The sequence below is a fragment of the Ceratotherium simum genome, chromosome 39 (genome assembly GCF_057802395.1).
Source record: "Ceratotherium simum simum isolate JZ-2026a chromosome 39, ASM5780239v1, whole genome shotgun sequence".
Taxonomy (NCBI): Eukaryota; Metazoa; Chordata; class Mammalia; order Perissodactyla; family Rhinocerotidae; genus Ceratotherium; species Ceratotherium simum.
This window is the reverse complement of record NC_141938.1, coordinates 2,320,021-2,338,461: the sequence shown is the minus strand read 5'-3', so window position 1 is coordinate 2,338,461 and position 18,441 is coordinate 2,320,021. Positions and strand designations below refer to the sequence as shown.

General features: G+C 56.7%; 2 protein-coding genes across 2 annotated transcripts; one reads left to right on the top strand and one right to left on the bottom strand.

The window, feature by feature from the left end:
• Positions 1-2,259: 2,259 nt before the first annotated feature.
• Positions 2,260-9,794, bottom strand: FARSA (phenylalanyl-tRNA synthetase subunit alpha). Its single transcript, XM_004442546.3, has 13 exons — positions 9,626-9,794; positions 7,624-7,761; positions 7,440-7,538; positions 7,235-7,353; positions 6,026-6,118; positions 5,813-5,941; positions 5,617-5,732; positions 4,167-4,251; positions 3,977-4,076; positions 3,719-3,887; positions 3,566-3,643; positions 3,309-3,423; positions 2,260-2,660 (listed from the first exon to the last, which is right to left on the bottom strand). Exons 1-13 carry the CDS (start codon positions 9,770-9,772, stop codon positions 2,522-2,524), a joined length of 1,527 nt encoding a protein of 508 aa, XP_004442603.1. The 5' UTR covers positions 9,773-9,794; the 3' UTR covers positions 2,260-2,521.
• Positions 9,795-13,061: 3,267 nt separating this feature from the next.
• On the top strand, positions 13,062-16,865 carry CALR (calreticulin). Its single transcript, XM_004442548.3, has 9 exons — positions 13,062-13,230; positions 13,594-13,695; positions 13,854-14,057; positions 14,458-14,552; positions 14,643-14,852; positions 14,934-15,047; positions 15,134-15,277; positions 15,892-15,984; positions 16,069-16,865. Exons 1-9 carry the CDS (start codon positions 13,140-13,142, stop codon positions 16,267-16,269), a joined length of 1,254 nt encoding a protein of 417 aa, XP_004442605.1. The 5' UTR covers positions 13,062-13,139; the 3' UTR covers positions 16,270-16,865.
• Positions 16,866-18,441: the final 1,576 nt, after the last annotated feature.

Genomic DNA, 18,441 nt, shown 5'->3' with positions numbered 1-18,441 from the left:
GGAGGCAGCAGGAATCCGCTCACATCGCTCCACCCTTCTGTGCAGAGCTGTGTCCCAAAGCCACACACACACTGGGGCACACACCTTGACACCTACATTCTGGAGAACACGAGTTTGAGTCTGGGCTCTGTCTCCTACCAGTGGGGGTGACCATAAAACTGCCACTCACTGTCAAAGCCCATCCTTGTCTATTACAGAGGTGATAAAATTGAAAACATCAGACGAATGTAAGGGTTTCAGGGATAAACATCTGAAACACAGTGAGTTTATCAACAGCAGCTAACATCAGTCAGTACCTTGTGGCAAAGCCACAAGTTGAACAAAACGCATCTTCCCGCAGCATCGGATTTGACAATTTGAGGATCATCTACAGGGAAATATCTCAGAGACTCACGGTTAAGCCTGCACACACACACCCAACCAAAACAAAAGCAACACCCAAGTTGTAGGGTGTTTCCAGTGCACGGTTTGTACAACTTTTGCAAACGTGCAAAATGAAGCCATGTCTTGCTAAAGTAACTTATATAAGTAGTAAAAGTTGAAAAACACATGAAAATGATAAACACTAATCCAGTAGGGGGCAACCTTAGTGGGGCGGGGGTGAAAGGAAGTAGGACAAGCCCACAGGGTCTTCAAACCATTTGTCACATAAATCTAAAAAGTGACAGGTCCAAAACACAGTCAATGCTCAGATTGGATTGAGCTGGGAGTGGACTCCTGCGTGTTGACTGTATTACACTTCATATTATATACGCTTCACCCTCCTCACCTGCCTGTACTTTCTACATGGCCCTTACCCCTCCCTCCCTCCACTTCTGTATTCACCTGTTTATCATGTCTCCTGTGCCCGTCCACCCCCAATGTCAGCTCCTGAGGGCAGGGACCTGAGTTAGCTTCGTCCACTGCCAAGTCTTCAGCTCACGAACACCTCTGGCACTCAAGAGGTGCAAATGTATTGCATGAATATTTTTCTGTATCACTGAATTCTTTAATTTGAAACAAAGAAAAAAACAGATGTGACTGAAGAGCCCTCCAAGACTGGTGCCCACAGGCCCCAGGGCCAGTGGGCCCATGCCCTCAGCTGACGGCCAGCCTCTCATGGTTACTAAGAAACGTCCATATTTCCAAGTGCGCTGCCCCTCACGACGTGGGGTGAGTGATGTGGCGGCCGGGATTTGCTTTGAAATGTTCCCCCAGAAACAGGTGTGAGACCCCACTCACTGTTCAATGTGAGTGGTGGGTTCATGGAGCTTTATCCAGCTCGGCTCTCTATTTGGGGCTCATCTGAAATCCTTAAGAGAATTTTTTTAAAAGAACAGCTTTTTAGTGGGGAGCACAGAGGACTTGAGGGCAGTGGAAGTACCCGGTGTGACACTGTAATGGTGGATACAAGTCATCATACATTTGTCCAAACCCAGAGTGCACAGCACCCAGAGCGAGCCCTCATGTCAACCATGGACTGTGGGTGATAACGACGTCACTGCAGGCTCATCCACTGTAACAAATGCCCCACTCTGGGGGGGATATTGATAAGGGGGGAGGCTGTGCATGGGAGTGGGGGGTATATGGGCAATATCTGCACCTGCTGCTCAATTTTGCTGTGAACCTAAAACTGCTCTTTTGGAAGAAAAAAGGCAGCTTTTAAAAGCTTAGCTTGGGCCGGCCCCGTGGCGTACCGGTTAAGTGCGCACACTGGGCGGCCCCGTGGCATACCAGTTAAGTGCGCGCACTCCGCTGCTGGCGGCCCGGGTTGGGGTCCCAGGCGCGCACCGATCCGCCACTTGTCAAGCCATGCTGTGGCGGCATCCCATATAAAGGAGAGGAAGATCGGCTGGATGTTAGTCCAGGGCCAATCTTCCTCAGCAACAAGAGGAGGATTGGCATGGATGTTAGCTCAGGGCTGATCTTCCTCACACACACAAAAAATAAATAAATAAAAGCTTAGCTTGCTGCCGCCCCTCCCACCCGCCCCCCACACACCCGGCTCCCACCAGTTAGGGGGAATCCTGGCTTGTGGGGCCCTGACACCTGCCTTGGCCTCCCCTCCCACATGCCCTTCCACAGGGGTAGGGGGTTCTGATGGCTCACCTAGAAGGGCCTGGCACCAGTAGGGGATTGGGAAACGCATGATGGCACTAATCTTCCTCAGGGGGATCTGGCTTAGCTGGCCCGGAGCTCCTGAGGATCCAAGACCCCAACCCACCAGCCTCACACCTGGGCCTTGGGCCCCCACCTCCACTCCTAAGGAAAGGCACCAGATGGGAGCAACTGCCCACTTTATTAGCCAGTAGCCAGCCTGCAGGGCTCCCGAGGGCCCACCCTCAGGTGGACAACAGAACGAGCCTGCTACCCGCTCCCCTGCCCCTGGGACCCTGGGGGGCGGGGTGGGGGGGGGGGGAGATACCAGGGGCCGGGGGATGGCCTCACAGAGGCCTCATAAATACACGGGGGTCATTGGCAGGGATGCAAAGGGGCTAGGCAGCAGGGGCTCGGGGAGGGCGGCCCAGCCAGGGGGCCCCTGTCACGCGGCCTCCTGTGTCTGCAGGGGCCCCGCTTCAGCGTCCAGGCGGCACAGGGGGCTGTCGTAGACCATCTGCAGGTTCACCTTGTGGCCCACCAGCTCCCGGATGTTGTTGATGCCATACTTGATCATCGTCGGGCTTGGGGAAGAGACATGGTTTTAATGCCAGGTCAGGTCAGGCTCACCTCTGATCAGAACCTCAGAGTAAAGGCCCATGTCCTCCCCGGGGCCCACAAGGCCCTGCGTGACCTGCCCTGTTACTCCCCACCCTTGTCTCCTCCTGCTCTCCCCTTCACTCCCTCACTCCTTCCAGGTACACTGGTCTCCTCTCTGTTCTTCAAAACAGCAGGCATGCTCCAGCCTCAGGGCCTTTGCACTGGCTGTTACCCCTGCCTGGAACGCCCTTCCCCAGATATCTCCAGGGCTCACCCCTTCGTCCACCTCATCTAACATCACCTCCCCCTGACGACCGCATCTCCGCAGCCCTCCCTGTGTTTTCTCTATAGCACTTGCTGCCTTCAGACTCACTCCAGGCCTCACTCGCTGAACTTCGTTATTTACTCGCTAATTACCGTCCCTCTCAACCCCCCCCCCCAGGACCCGGCTTCACGAAGCAGGCACGTGTGCTGTCGTGCTCACAGCCCAGCAGGAGCACACAGCAGTGCTCACTAGAGGTCTGTCTGTCAACTGAATGAGCGAATGGATGGTTCTCCAAGTCTGCAGGCCCCACGCCTGGCAAGTCGCCGGAACGACGCGGCCAGACACCTGGAGTGGCTTGGGCACTCACCGCTCCAGGGAGAGGCCCCAGGCAATGACCGACACGTTCTCCGGCAGCCCCATGGGCAGCAGCATCTCGGGGCGGAAAAGCCCGGAGTTCCCGACCTCCACCCACTTCTTCAGGCCTGTGGGGGTGGAGGAGGGTGGGGCAGCACGTGTGAGTTGTTGGGGCTGGTGGTGAGCTCAGGGGGCAGGGGGTGGGCTCGGCAGTGAGGGGGACCCAGGCTGAGACCTCCTTCCTGCCCCAGGAGCAGGTCCCATCCTGACCTTGGTGGTAGCTGAACACCTCCATGCTGGGCTCTGTGTAGGGGTTGTAGGCCGGCTTGAAGCGCAGCTGGGTGATACCTGGTGGAGGACGAGGCTGGTGACCACGGCATCTCCCACGGCCTCCACCCCCACCCGCCCGGCCTGCCTGCTCACCCAGCTTGGTGAAGAACTCCCGCAGGACGCCCATGAGGTGGCCAAGGGTGAGGCCGTGGTCAGCCACGACGCCCTCGATCTGGTGGAACTCGGCCAAGTGCGTGGCGTCCAGGGTCTCGTTCCGGAACACACGGTCGATGGAGAAGTACTTAACTGGCGTGAAGGGCTTCTGGGGTGAGAGGCAGGCCAAGCCTGGGCATGGGTCAGAAGGTCAGTGTGACAGCCCCCGCCCCCCGCACTGCCCAGGCTGAGCCGCACCTTCCGGGCTAGGCGGTAGAGGGCGCGGGCACTGGCCGCCGTGGTGTGCGTGCGCAGCAGGTTTTTCCGGGCCTCGTCCAGCTTCCAGGTGTACTTGTACCTTCAGGGGAAAATGGGGGAGGTCTATGCTGTGGCCCTAAGGCCCCCACCTCCTTCCCCCCAGCTCCCCAAAGTCCTGGCCCTGCCTCACCCCTGTGAGCCATAGCCGCCCTGAGAGTGGGTCCGCTTGACGCGGTGGACGTAGTCCATCGGGAGCTGCAGGGCCTCAGCTGGATCTGCGTGGGACAGAGCACCATCTGTCAGTCAACGCGCATTTCCCAACAGCCACTGCAGAGGACAGACAGTGACGCATGTGGCTCCCACCCTCGCCCACCACAGCAGCCAGAGGGCACCTGGGAACACCCAAGCCAGTCACATCGCCCTTCTGCCCAGAACCTTCCATTGCTCTCATCTCACTTGGAGAGAAATGCCAAAGCCAAAGTCCTCCCTGTGGTCCACAGGCCCTGCACGCTGTCCCTTCACCTCCCTGTCCTTGTCACCTCCTGCTCCTACTCGATCACCCCCTCCAGTCACAGGGCCTCTAGCTGATTTGTGAGCATGCCAGGCACGTTCCAGCCTCAGGGCTTTTGCACTGGCTGTTCCCTCTAACTGGAACTTTCCTTCCCAGATACAGCTCCCTGCCTCACCTCCTTCAGCCTCTGCTTAAGCAAAGACTTGATTTTAAGTCCCCCTCCCCCCAGACCAGTTTCCCCTATTGCATTTACTGCCCCCACCTGCCCCCCAATACAGCCTGCTCAGGATGTAACACATCTACCTCACCAGGGTAAGGACTTCTGTCTCGTTCATGGCTGTGACCCCCAGGGGTTTAACAGAGACCTCAGCACACAAAAGGGGCTCAGTGACCATTTGTTGCACGAATGTGCAAATTAAGATCCCTTCCAGAAACAGTTTTAGTACACCTGAAAAGCCTGACATCAAATCCCACCTCCACCATTTATAAGCTGTGTGACCCTGAGCAACTGATGTTCCCTCTCTGAGCCCCGTTTCCTCGTGTGTAAACGGGGGGGCCAGCAGTGCTACTTCTTAGAGTTGGCAGGGAGACTGGACCAATGACTGGTGCAGAGCAAGTGCTGAGTAAATGTTCCGGGCGCCATGGCAATGACGGCAGCAATGACGCCATTGCTACCGGCGAGGTAACAGGCACCCGATGGCCTCGCCTGCCCTCCTGGTGGGGAGCCAACCACCACTGTGGAAAGTCACTCAATTTCAGACAGGACTAAGGACTGGGAAAGAAAGAAAGAAACAGGAACCGAGATTGAACACTAGGGGTGAGGGGCTTTTAGAACTCAGGGGGACAAGGTCATGTCAGGGTGGCCTCTCTGAGGTGACACACAAGCAGGCATTTGATGCTGGAGCCCAGCACGAAGACTGGGAGAAGACAGTTCCTGGCAGAAGGCACAGCACAGGCAAAGGCCCCGAGGTGGCAAGCGGGGAGGTGGGAGATCACCGTGATTGACAGGAGCGGCTCACTGGCCTTACTGGCCATGCTGCGAGGATGGCGTTTACTCTGTAAGACGGCACGCCACCCCGAAAGGCTCTGCCCAGGCCTGGCACCTCTGATGGTGCCGCGGGGTCCCCACCTTGCAGGAAGAAGGTGTCGTGCTGGTCCCGTGCTGGGTGCTGCTGAGGCTGGAAGAGTGCGTCGAAGTTCCAGAAGGAGCTCTCAATGAAGTTGTCGGTCGGCATCTCGGTGAACCTGGCAGGAGACAAGGCCTGACTGCCCTGCCCTGCCCGGCCCGGCTGCCAGGCCAGCCCCGCCCCCGGCCCCCTGCTCACCCCATCTCCAGGAAGATCTGCCGGAACTGGGTGCGGACCTTGAGCAGCGGGTGCAGGTGGCCGCTGTCGGGGAGGACGCCGCGGGCCAAGAAGTTGTAGGCCTTGAAGGGCCGGTCCCGCCAGGAGCCGCTGTAGGGGGTGCAGGGTACACGGGCCTGGTGGGGCTGCCCCCGCCCTGCCCCACCCCAGCCCCCACCCTGCACCGCTCCCTACCTAGAGATCATCTCCGGGCTCAGCTCCGCCTCCTGCTTGGAGACACTGGTGCTGAAGGCGCTGCCTTTGCTCACCCAGTAGGTCTTCAGGGTCCTATGGCCAGCGGGAGGAGGGGACACCACTGTCACCTCCTCCCAGAGGCTTCCCTTGATTGCTCATCCCAGAGGCTTCCCTTGATTGCTCATCTGCTGCTGACCCCAACACCCCACACCAACTCACTCTGCTTTATTTTCTTGCTGACCTTTATCCTCACCTGAAATCCTCTTATTTGGCCCCCACCTATGTCCCTGTTTTCATTCACTTATTCATTCAAGAAACAGTTACAGGGCCGGCCCCGTGGCTTAGCGGTTAAGTGCGCGCACTCCGCTACTGGCGGCCCGGGTTCAGATCCCGGGCGCGCACCGACACACTGCTTCTCTGGCCATGCTGAGGCCACATCCCACGTACAGCAACTAGAAGGATGTGCAGCTATGACATACAACTATCTACTGGGACTTTGGGGGAAAAAAGAAATAAATAAAATTAAAAAAAAAAAAAGGTTACAGAGGATGTGCCAAGGCCCGTTCAAGGCACTAAGCATACAGCTGGGAGCGATAACAAGAAGTTTAGAGGGTTTATTCTGTGCCAGGCTCCGTTCCACTGAAGTCGCCCCACAAACTTATGAAAAGGGGCCACTTTACAGAAGAGGAAACTGAGGCCTGGGAAGATCAGGTGACTTGGCCAAGGTCACACAGCCATAAGTGAGAGCCGGGACTTGACTCAGGCAGCCCAGCTCCTGTCTGTGGTCTCATAACTGCTGTGCCACTGGGTGTCTGCTCAAAGGAGGCGTCCGCCCTGTGAGAGCAGAGCCCCCAGCCTGTCCAGGTCCCAGCACCCAGACTGTGCCCAGACTGTGTTAAAGACATGAATAGGAGGGAGGGGCTTCTGTGGAACCTGAAGGGAAAAGGGTGTCAGGGTGGTCTTCAGGAGACGCACGAGCAGAGGTTTGATGCCGGAGCCTGCCTTGAAGGCTGGCAGGAAGATCCTTCTTGCAGAAGGCGCAGCACGGGCAAAGGCCCTGAGGTGGCAGGAGCCTGGCACCTGTGCTTGACAACCACAGGCTGGAAGAGCCTGACAGCACTTGGCCCATTGGGGGCAGAAGGGCTCCCCCTCCCGACCCCAGGCCATGCAGGCGACACAGGTCTGAGCCTGGGGGTGGCGCCCACTCACACTTCAGTCAACAGCTTCCTCTTCCTGAGCTCGCTCCTCTCCTTCTCCGCCAGCTTCTCGGCCTGCCCGCCCCGGACCAGCTGGAGCCGCCGCTGCACCTCATCCTCCACGCTGTCCACCTGTCGCCACGACGGGCGCGAGGGGCCATGAGGGCCAGGAGCCACCCGCTGACCCCCTGCCCGACCACTCGCCTGCAGGGACTCACCACGCGGAACACCCGGGGCCCGTCAGCCGCACTTTTGTCCACGCGGATCCACTTGTTGGACATGGCCTTGCTGAAGCCCACCTTGCCGCTGGGCAACCGCTGGGGGAGCAAGGCTGCAGTGAGGGGGGCACGAGGGCTGCCCTCACCCCATCGCCTCCCTAGGCCCTGCCCCCCAGGTCCCTACCACGAGCTCGCTCTGGGCCAGGCCCTCCGGGGGGACGCTGCGAAACACGCGGGCCTCATGGCTGCCCTCCCGGGCGATTTCCTCGCCCTCCGCCGTGAGCTCCCAGCGCCTGGTGGAGCGCAGCTCTGCCTCGATGATCTGCAGGGAAATGGGGGCCCAGGCGAGGGCAGGGATCAGAGCCAGGCGCCCCTGGCCCAGCACTGCGGCTGCACAGCCCCAAAGCCGGCTTCACATCCCAGCTGCTCCACTTCCCAGCTGGGTGATCTCCCCCGGCGGGCCTCAGTTTCCCTTCTGTGACGCAGTGATAACGATAAAGATGGTCACGCCTCCCAGAGTGAGGTAAAGTACTAAGGATTTCATCTGGCAGAGAACAAACTCTGTCACTTTTGAACCTGAGAAAGATCTTGTAAGGTCTTAGGTGAACTGATTTGCCTCCACCTTTTCGTGTTTGCATCTCAGTGTCAGAGAAGGGCTCCAGAGGTCCACATGACACACAGAAACCCGACGCCCCACAATGAGGAGGGGCTCCGGTCACATAGACAGGGGCAAGGCTGGGGGTGGGGCCCACAGGTCCTGGCTCCCTCTTCATTCGAATTCCCATCTCTGCTCCTCACTTGCTGTGTAACCTTCAGAAAGTTGCTTAACCTCCCTGAGCAAATTTCTCATCCATGAGAAGAGTGCGTGGGGCTCTACCTCAGAGAATTGTTGTAAGGAGTAACTGAATTAACACATGGAAAACACATAGAGAACTTCGCATTTAGCTACTGCTGCACACATTCTAACTACCACTATTATTATCGTTTCTATTGTTGTTATTATTACCACCATCATCATTAGACTGGACCACATTAAACTGCCACCATTTAACCCGCTGTGACCTACCCAAACGTCAACTTCACATCAATTAAGGTACTGTCATCACATATGGTTGAAGGCCAAAGCTTCAATCCTTTCTCTGCACCGACAGCCTCGGGCTCTGCAGCCTGAGCGCGGAATTTCAAATCCAGGTTTGCCTGTCCCTTCTAATACACTGATCAAGCTACTGACCAGCGCTTAGAAGCTGCCACATCTGCAAAACGGAGATAATGACAGTGCTACCATCCGAGGATTGTGGCAACAATTAGATGATAAATAAAGCTGAGACCCGAGTGGGGCACAGAACATGAGCTTGACGAATAAACAGCCCAGATCTGTTTTCCGAGTCCTAGCCTCATGGATCCAGCCTCCTGGGAAGCCCACGGGCCCCCCAGCAACCCCATCACCCTTCACTTATCCACGTCAGAACGCTGGGCTTCATCCGTGCTCCCCCCCGCTTGTCATGAATCTCATTTCACTCCCTCTCCTAACTCCCCTATCCATTCCAGCTGCCTCCCTAAAGCCAGACACCATGCCTTCTAGGTTGGGGATGTGCCAGCCTCTGCCTTCTTCCCCTTACCTCCAGCCCTGCCCCCGCCAATCCTTCCCAAGGGTGATGTAGACAGCACACCCATCTAACTGGGTCCAACTCCTGCTATGGCTCCCAACTATCCCTGTGATAAAAACCGACAAGGCCATGCAAATTCTGACTCCGCTGGTCTCTCTCACCACCTGTCCTCCCCACCTCCATTGATCCCTAAAGTGCCATGTCTTTCCTCCTCAGTGCAGAGACCCGACTCAGCTCTCACCTCCCCCGGGTTCCCTCTGCTTTCTCCGTCACTGTGGTCACCTGAGTATCTCCCCCATCAGACCGCGCCCTCCGTGACGGCTGCGACGGCGTCCTGCTTGTTCACCATCGTAGCCCCGCCAACGCTGCTCACGCCTCAGTGGACGTCTACGCACGAGGAACGCCTGTGCGCCCGGGCCCTCACTCGTTCCTGACCCCTCGCCCGCGCACCCCGGCCTGCACGCATATACAACCACCCCTAAGCAGGCCTGAGGGAGTGCGGCCTGGAAGCAGGGCCCTCCTGGCAAGGGGGCTGCGGGTGCAAAAGCGAGGAGGCGCGGCGCCCCGGGCCCGGCTCACCTCGCCCAGCGCCTGCAGACTCTTCACGGCGCCCACCACGGCCTGGTGCTCCACGCCCAGCTCGGCCGCCAGCTCCGCGCTGTCCAGGCCGCCGTCTGCCGCCTCCAGCCGCCGCAGCAGCGCCTCCGCCAGCGGACCGTCCGCCATGGCCGCCCCCAGCGCGCTCGGCGTGGCCCGGCGGGCGCCACAGCGGCCGGAAGCGGAACCGGCGCCAGGAGCGTGCGCCGCCATCTTGAGTGTGGCGGAAGGTGTTTCGGGGCTCACGGCGCCGCCATCTTGAGTGTGTCCATTGACCCTCAAAAGGTGCAAGGCACTCGGTCCTCACCTTCCCCTCTGGCTGGACTAGTGGTGTCTGGCTGAACACAGTCAAATTGATGATCTCGAGGACAGGATCACAGCCTGGTTTTAAGTTTCAGCCAGCCCCACCTGCCCTGGCTGTGGGACCTGGGACTTCCCGGTCTCGTGCCCCTGCAGCCCTCCACTCTCTGGGATTCTCTCTTGCCCTAAGGGAGGGCTGTGGGTGCTGGGCTCCAGAGATAGTCATCCTGCTGATGTCAACTCCTTTTAAACTTTCAGGGCTGGCCCTGTGGCTTAGTGGTTAAGTGCCAGCGCTCTGCTGCTAGCGGCCCAGTTCGATCCCAGGCACACACCCACGCACCGCTTCTCCGGGTTAGATCCCAGGCCACACCGAGGCACCGCTTCTCCAGCCATGCTGAGGCCGCGTCCCACATACAGCAACTAGAAGGATGTGCAGCTATGACATACAACTATCTACTGGGGCTTTGGGGGAAAAAATAAATAAATAAATAAAATTATAAACTTTCAAGGGGAGGCTGGGTAGGGGCCTTCCCCATTTATAAAGAGGATATGGACTCACCTAATAATTATAGTGAAGGTCGCAGCTAACCTGTATGGACATCCACCTGTGTGTCCAGCCCCGCGCTAAGTGCTTCAGGTGCATTTCATTTTCCCCAAAACTTTATGATGTAGATACTCATATAATTCCCATTTCCAGATGTGAAAATTGAGGCTTGGAGGGGCATACGACTTGCCCAAGGTTCTACAGGGAGTTAGTGTCAAAAATTATAAACACCCAGATCCTGCCCTACCCACCCCGTGCTCTGAGAAAATGAACCCCAGGGCAATAATGCATAGCCTAGATTAGCGCTGTCCTACAGAAATACAATGCAAGACACACATGTAATTTTACATTTCCTAGCAGCAACCTTAAAAACAAAATGGGTGAAATTAATTTGAAGAATTTACTGAACCTAACATGTCCAAATTATCATTTCAACACAATATTAAATGACCAATTAAATATTTTACATTCATTTTTCATACTAAGTCTTCAAAACCTGATGTGTATTTTACATTGACAGCCCACCTCAGTTCGGACCAGCCAGGTTTCAAAAGGTCACCAGTCACATGTGGCCAGTGGAGACCATATTAGACAGCACAAGTAGATATAATCCCAGATCTGCTATTTATGTCACTCAGCCAAATCGCTTAATCTTTCTGTGCCTCAGTTTCCTTGCCTGGATGACATGAGCCCAGGATATGGTGAGAATTAAGTGACATAGTGCCCATACATGTACGCAGTATTTGCTAATACTAAATTGAGTGTAGACTGTGTGTCAGGCAGTATTCTAAGCAGTACACATTTACTCACTTAACCATTACAGTTGCTATTTGAGCCTGGAAAATGGGGTTACTAATATCTCTCCCCCCTGACCCTACAGTGAGGTCCTGGTAAAAATTCAGAATGCATCCCTCAAAGTCCCCATTAGTCTCAAAGCGCTGTCCTCGTTTTTAATTCCTGCACATGTCCTTCCTTCCCTCTTTTGTCACACGTCAAGGAGGTTTTAAGCCTGTCCCGTGCCACTGGGACACTGGGGGACATCGAGGTGAACACGGCAGGCACAGTGCTTCCTCAGGCAGGAAGCGCCGAGCCCCCTAGTCCATGACACAGTGGAAAGGAGGGAAGGCTGGAGGGGCAGTGGCAGGCCTGGAGCAGTCACCTCAGACTTGGGGCTCCTCCTGAGGGGGGGCCAGGTTGTGTGATACTGGACACTGCCTAGGGGAAGGGGCAGAACACCAACTTCTCCAAGACTCCTCCTTCCTTCCTTTTCTGAGTCCCCACCACTAATGGGACAGCACCCCCTCCCCACCCTGTTGCCAGGATTCACCACCTTCCTGCTTCGGCAGTCCACTCCCACATTGCCAGGTCCAGGGCCTGTTTGCTCAGAGTCTGGGAAACCCCGAGCCCTCCTTCCTCCTTCCTGCAGCGTGGGGAGAGGGAGCTGGTGTCAGTCACTGTTAGTCACGTGCCTCTGGCTTCAGAAGAAGACTTTAGACTCAGGGGTCCTGCCCACCTCCCTTAGACCTTATCTTTCTCACCATCTGTCTCTTTTTTTTCCTTCCCAACGGAACCCCCTGCCCTCTCATCTTCAGCCGTTTAATTGCAAAAGCCAAGCCAGGCCGTTTGTGGGAGACCACAAGGCAGCGACCCCTTTCATTTACCGGCTGGGGCGTGGGGGTAAAGGAGAGGCTGCAACTACGGGAATAACCCTACCCCACCCTAAGTAAGCCACAGTCTATAGTCACGTCTTCGAGCCTTTTGGGCTTCCTTTCCTCTGGCCCAAGACATCCCTAAAAGCTTTGAAAGCATTTCTCCTGGGCATCAGCTGGCCACAGTCGCTCCTCCTGGCCTCTCAGGAGCTCCTAAGACTTCAGAGAGGCTAAGTGACTTGCCCCAGGTCACACAGCAGCAGTCTGACAGGGCATCAGGGGCCGCACGCACCACACGGAGGAGAGAACTCGGCCTGCAAGGCTGCGGCGCCACGGTGAAGTGAGGCCCCAGGGCCCCAGCCCTTGAGCTCTGGTGCCCTCTGCCCGTCCTGGGCGGGGGCAAACAGAGCGAGAGAAAGAAAAGAGAGAGAGAGAGAGTCGGAGGGGGAGTGCCCCAAATGCAAGGTAGAAAGAGGTTGGGAAAATCTTGCCCACCCCTCCCCGCAGAGGGCATGGGACGGGGCGGGGCGGGGACAGGGTCCCGGTCCTGCACGGCGACACCTGCGCTCGCGCGGTTTCTTTAAACGCCCAGAGCCCGAGCTAAGCTCCCGGGCGAGGGCGGGGTTGGGCAGAGGTCTGGTCACATGACCCATGGGCTCTGAGGGGCTCGAGTCTCCCCACCCCACCGGTGGGCGTCCCCCACAACGCGTGGTCGACCCTCATTGGCCAGTGGTGCGGCCAATAGAAATCGGCCATCTGGGAACCCAGCGTTCCGAGGCACAGCCTAACTTGCTGAGCCGAGAACGGCCGAATGGGAAGGCAGGGCCGGGGCCGCAGGCCAATGATAAGGCGTGGAGGGCGGGCCAAGAGGCAGGGCCAGGTTGCTTTGAGGGGCGGTCGGGTATAAAAGCGCGCGGCCGGTAGCAGCGTCCGCCCCTACTGCAGAGCTGCTGCCGGAGGAGCGACTTAAAGGGCCCGCGCGCCGCCGCCCCCTCGGCCCGCCATGCTGCTACCCGCGCCGCTGCTGCTCGGCCTTCTGGGCCTGGTCGCCGCCGAACCCGCCATCTACTTCAAGGAGCAGTTTTTGGACGGAGGTAACGCCTAGGGCCGCCTCGAGGCCGCCGCAACGACGCGGCCGGCCCACCAGCCCAGAGCTGCGTTGTCGCCTGTAATTACTGCTCAGAGGTCCAACACGGGGCCCCGGGGAACTAGAGCCGCAGGCTGTTCTTCCTTCTGCGTCCCTGGGGAGCGTGGAGGGTGCAGCGGCCTCCCGCCGCGGGAGTTGGGGTTCGCCCGAGGATCTCTTAAGTCACTGGAGGTGTCAAACTCGAGGTTGGGGTGGGGGCACTCGGAGGGAAGAATCTCCTTTCCTGCCCCCCTGCAGTTTGTGGTTCCTGGGAAAGGTTTGGTGGGAGGGATCAGCACGGCCGCACTGACCGGGTCCTCTGATCCCCCAGACGGGTGGGCCGAGCGCTGGATCGAGTCCAAACACAAGTCGGATTTCGGTAAATTCGTCCTCAGTTCCGGCAAGTTCTACGGTGACCAGGAGAAAGATAAAGGTAAGAGCCTGCGAGTGGGTGCTCAGATCCAGCAGAACTTCCTGGAGGAAGTTCTAGGATTAGGGCAGGTGGAGGAAGGGGGAGTCGCCTGTGTCTGCAGTCCTTAGGGTCCCCGGGGTTTGGGGCCGAGCCGTGACCTCACTGCCGTCTTCTGCTAGGGCTGCAGACGAGCCAGGATGCCCGCTTTTACGCCCTGTCGGCCAGATTTGAACCCTTCAGCAATAAGGGCCAGACGCTGGTGGTGCAGTTCACTGTGAAACACGAGCAGAACATCGACTGTGGGGGCGGCTACGTGAAGCTGTTTCCGGATAGTTTGGACCAGACGGACATGCACGGAGACTCCGAATACAACATCATGTTTGGTGAGGGGCCCCGCCCCGGGGCTGACCTCTGATTAGTTAAAGGGAGAGTGAGACCCCGTGAGTTCCTCATAGCCCGTGAAGGGTGGTCTTGAGAGCTTAGAAAAGCTTAAAATAGGCTTTTCATTGGAGGGGAAGCTGGGGGGATAGTCACAGGAGTGGTTTGTTGCATTGCTGTTGTCGGTGTAAGACTTAACTCGTGTGGTCTTGTGTAGGCATTTCCCAGTTTTACAAATAAGGATATCGAGTTCTGGAGTACTGATTTTTTTTTTTTTCCCTTAAGGCTCCGCCCACAGCCACTTAGAGTCAGAGTCTGAATCTTGTCTTCTTTTTGTAAAGAGGGGTGGAGGGGCTCACAATGGTGGGCAGCCTCTAGCTTGAACTGAACCTGCTTGTCACCTAGGCCCGGATATCTGTGGCCCTGGCACCAAGAAGGTTCATGTCATCTTCAACTACAAGGGCAAGAACGTGCTCATCAACAAGGACATCCGTTGCAAGGTGTGCCTGGGGGTGGTGACAGAGGGCTGCCCGGGGGAGGCTCAGAGGCCAGCCTGGTGGGCGGGGCCACTCACCTCCCGCCCTCTCCAGGACGATGAATTCACACACCTGTACACACTGATCGTGCGCCCAGATAACACCTATGAGGTGAAGATTGACAACAGCCAGGTGGAGTCGGGCTCCTTGGAGGACGATTGGGACTTCCTGCCCCCCAAGAAAATAAAGGATCCCAATGCTGCGAAGCCCGAAGACTGGGACGAACGGGCTAAGATCGATGACCCCACAGACTCCAAGCCTGAGGTTGGTGCTTGGGCAGGGCCCCCCACCGTGGAGGGTGTGGAGGAGAGCGGGGCCAACTCTGACCTCCTCGTGTGCCCTCAGGACTGGGACAAGCCTGAGCACATCCCTGATCCCGATGCTAAGAAGCCAGAGGACTGGGACGAAGAGATGGACGGAGAGTGGGAACCACCAGTGATCCAGAACCCGGAGTACAAGGTGAGTCTGGGGCTCGGAGCAGCCGGGAGCACACAGTGAGGAGTGCACTGTCCCGCTCACCGTCCGGTTCCCTTCTCCCTCTGCAGGGCGAGTGGAAGCCCCGGCAGATCGACAACCCAGATTACAAGGGCACGTGGATCCACCCAGAGATCGACAACCCCGAATACTCCCCAGATAGCAACATCTACGCCTATGAAAACTTTGCTGTACTGGGCCTGGATCTCTGGCAGGTGAGACATAGAGGGAAGAGGAGGATTCCTAGGGGACTTCAGGTGCTCCGAGTCACGCAGGAGGAAAGGGACAGGGGTAGCATTGAACCCTAGGCAGGTCTGACCCCAAGGTGGTGCTCTCTCTGAAGAATTTCTTGCTCTGTCTCTATGGAGTTGTCACAGCAGCCACTTACAGGTTCTTTTTACGTGCCAGGTACTTCTCCTAGTACCTTTATGCAGATCAACCCTGTTAACTGCTCCCAACAACCTAGAAGGTAATTAGATAACTCCATTAGAAAATTAGCTTCATGGGACTAAACTTTTGTTTCTTTTTTACTGATACACCTTTTGTGCCTAGAATGGCACATAGTAGGAACTGGAACAATGCTTGAACAAGGAGTGAGACCCCATCTTACAGAGGAAGAAACTGAGGTGCAGGGAAGTGACCAGCCCGAGGTCATACAGGCAGGAAATGGTGGAGCTGGGGTTCGAACCCAGGTTATGTGTGTTTTAACCGCAGTTAGACTGCAGCGTTGTGTAGTGGTTATGGGGACGTGGGTAGGAGCCCTGTCCAAGGCCAGGACCATCGGGTGCCCCCTCTGACCATCCCTCCCTCTCTCCCCCTGTCCCCCCAGGTCAAGTCTGGCACCATCTTTGACAACTTTCTCATCACCAACGACGAGGCGTATGCAGAGGAGTTTGGCAACGAGACGTGGGGCGTCACGAAGGTAGGCCCAGGATCCGGTCCTGGGCTGGGGGTGGGCAGGGCTGGCACGTGGGGGCCAGGTCCTGAGCGTGTGGTCTGCACGCAGGCGGCGGAAAAGCAGATGAAGGACAAGCAGGACGAGGAGCAGAGGCTAAAGGAGGAGGAGGAAGACAAGAAGCGTAAGGAGGAGGAGGAGGCGGACAAGGAAGATGAGGACGACAAGGAGGAGGACGAGGACGATGAGGACGACAAGGAGGAGGATGAGGAGGAAGACGCTGCCGCTGGCCAGGCCAAGGATGAGCTGTAGGGGCCGTGCCACCGCCTCCGGGGCTGGACTGAGGCCTGAGCGCTCCCGCCGCAGAGCCGGCCACGCCAAATAATGTCTCTATGAGACTGGAGAACTTTCATTTTTTTCCAGGCGGGTTCTAATTTGGGGTGGATTTTAGTTTTGTTGTTCCCGCTTTTTTTTTTTTTTTTTTTTTAACCTGGTGTTTTGTCTTGTTCTCCTTTATCCTCATCCCGGGGCTCTCATCTTTCTTGATTGACATCTTTGCCACCTTCTGGTCCCTTCTTTCCCCAGATCCCTTAGTTCCTTTCCAATCTGGGGGCATGAGGGGTGTGGAGGAGAAGCCCCAGGCCCGAGATTCCATCTGCTCTCAGTCCTGGCTCCCAGAGCGGGGCAGGAGAAGAGGGTGGCGTCCCCAGTCGCCCAGCACTGAGCAAGAATGGGGCTCCTAGGCCCTGAGCTCTAGGGCGTGAGCTCTGACCTCCCCACCCCCTCCCTTTCTCCCCTGCTCCCGGGACTGGGTCACTTCTGGGTGGGGCAGCGGGTTCCAGCTCGGTTCACACTGAGAATGTAAGAACTACAAACAGAATTTCTATTAAATTAAGTTTTGTGTCTTCCTCCTGTGTCTCCTTTTGGGGGAGGTGACTCTTGAGTAAGACTCATTTTTCAGCCACTAAAGTTGGCTGAGTGTCCCATAAGGTTAGAGGGGCCCTTGTTTACCCCCACAACCCCAGACTAGTGGGAGAAAAGTAACTTTTAAATGCCATTACAGATATTCCACGTATTAACTCAGAGTTCTTGCACCAAAGCAATGAGTTTTGGTTCTAGTACCAATTCAGTTTGAGGAGACTGAGGTCCACAATCTGGTAAGAGGTGGGGCACGGGTATGAACCCACACCTGAGCCACCGTCTCATCCTGTCCCTGTTACTGAACCATACATATTTCTTACCTATCAAGGTAAGGCAAGACTGGGTAGAGCGATTGGACAATTTTAAAGATTTTCTTAATACCAGCCAGTGGTAAAAGCTATTAATTCCTTTATAATCAAGGAGGTCGGCTCAGAGACAGTATATAGCTTGTCCGTGGTCTTCAGTGGTGAAGTTGGGATTTGAACCTCTTGAAGGGAAAGGTGGCCCTGAGGGAGGGTGCAGAGACGGCAGAGTGGTGTCTGGGCCCCTGAGGCTGGCCTAAGGTCCACAAGGCTGCCACTGAAGGCCTGTGAGTGGTTGGAAGCTGATGTCCCTTGTTGCAGGAGAGAGGTAGGAAGCCCTCAGCTGAGCCTGGCCTATTCTGGTAGAAGCTTCTGTGCCAGGGCATGCAGTGAAGGGAGAGGCAGCAGGACCTGGTTACAGTGGGGCAGTGGGTGAGGTATCATGTGACTGCCTGGTGCCCAGCTTGAATGGAAACTCAGAAGTTTGGAGGCAGGCAAGGGTCAGAGCAGGATAGGGCCCCTGCCCCCCCAACCAGCTGTGAGATAAGCCCACCCTCACCTCCATCCAGTCCCCCAAGCCCCGTCTTCAGCTTTGGCCAGCCAACCCTTTAATTCCTTGTTCCTTGGATGGGCCTCCTTCAAGTTTCTGTCCTGTGGCCCAGCCCCAGCCCTCTGGGAAGCCTGCAGAGTTGTGTATCCAGGGCAAGTTGAGGGAATTCTGTATTCAATGTAGGGAGACCTTGAAAGTTAACATCTTCCTTAAATACTTTGGGGATCAGACTGGGGATAGTGGGGTGGGACAGCAGAGAACTGGGAGACCCAGGAACTAGAACTGCAGGTTCCTTCCCCAAATCCAGCTGTCCCTCAGGAATGAACGACGCCACCAAATGGCCCGGTGTCCTTGCTTCCACGGCCAGACTTGTTCCTTAGAATTTCCACTTTTCAGTGCTTGACAGGGTTCCTGTCAGGGTGGCCAGACCAGAATAAAACTCATTTGGGAGCAGCAAAAAAACACGAACAAGGATTTTATGGAAGAAATACAAATATTTAGAGCAAGTACATGAAAAATTTTGTTCAACGTTATCCACAAATAACAAGCTAATAAGGGCGTGAAAGTGGGGACCCCGGAGCCATTTTGTGGCCGCATGACGTCACCGCTAACGGGCATGGCGTCACTCGCAAGAAGCCACGTGATGGGTGTGCGCGCTGAGCGAGAAGCCCCCTCCCCTCCCGCGGAGCGGTGTCTAATCTGCGCATGCCT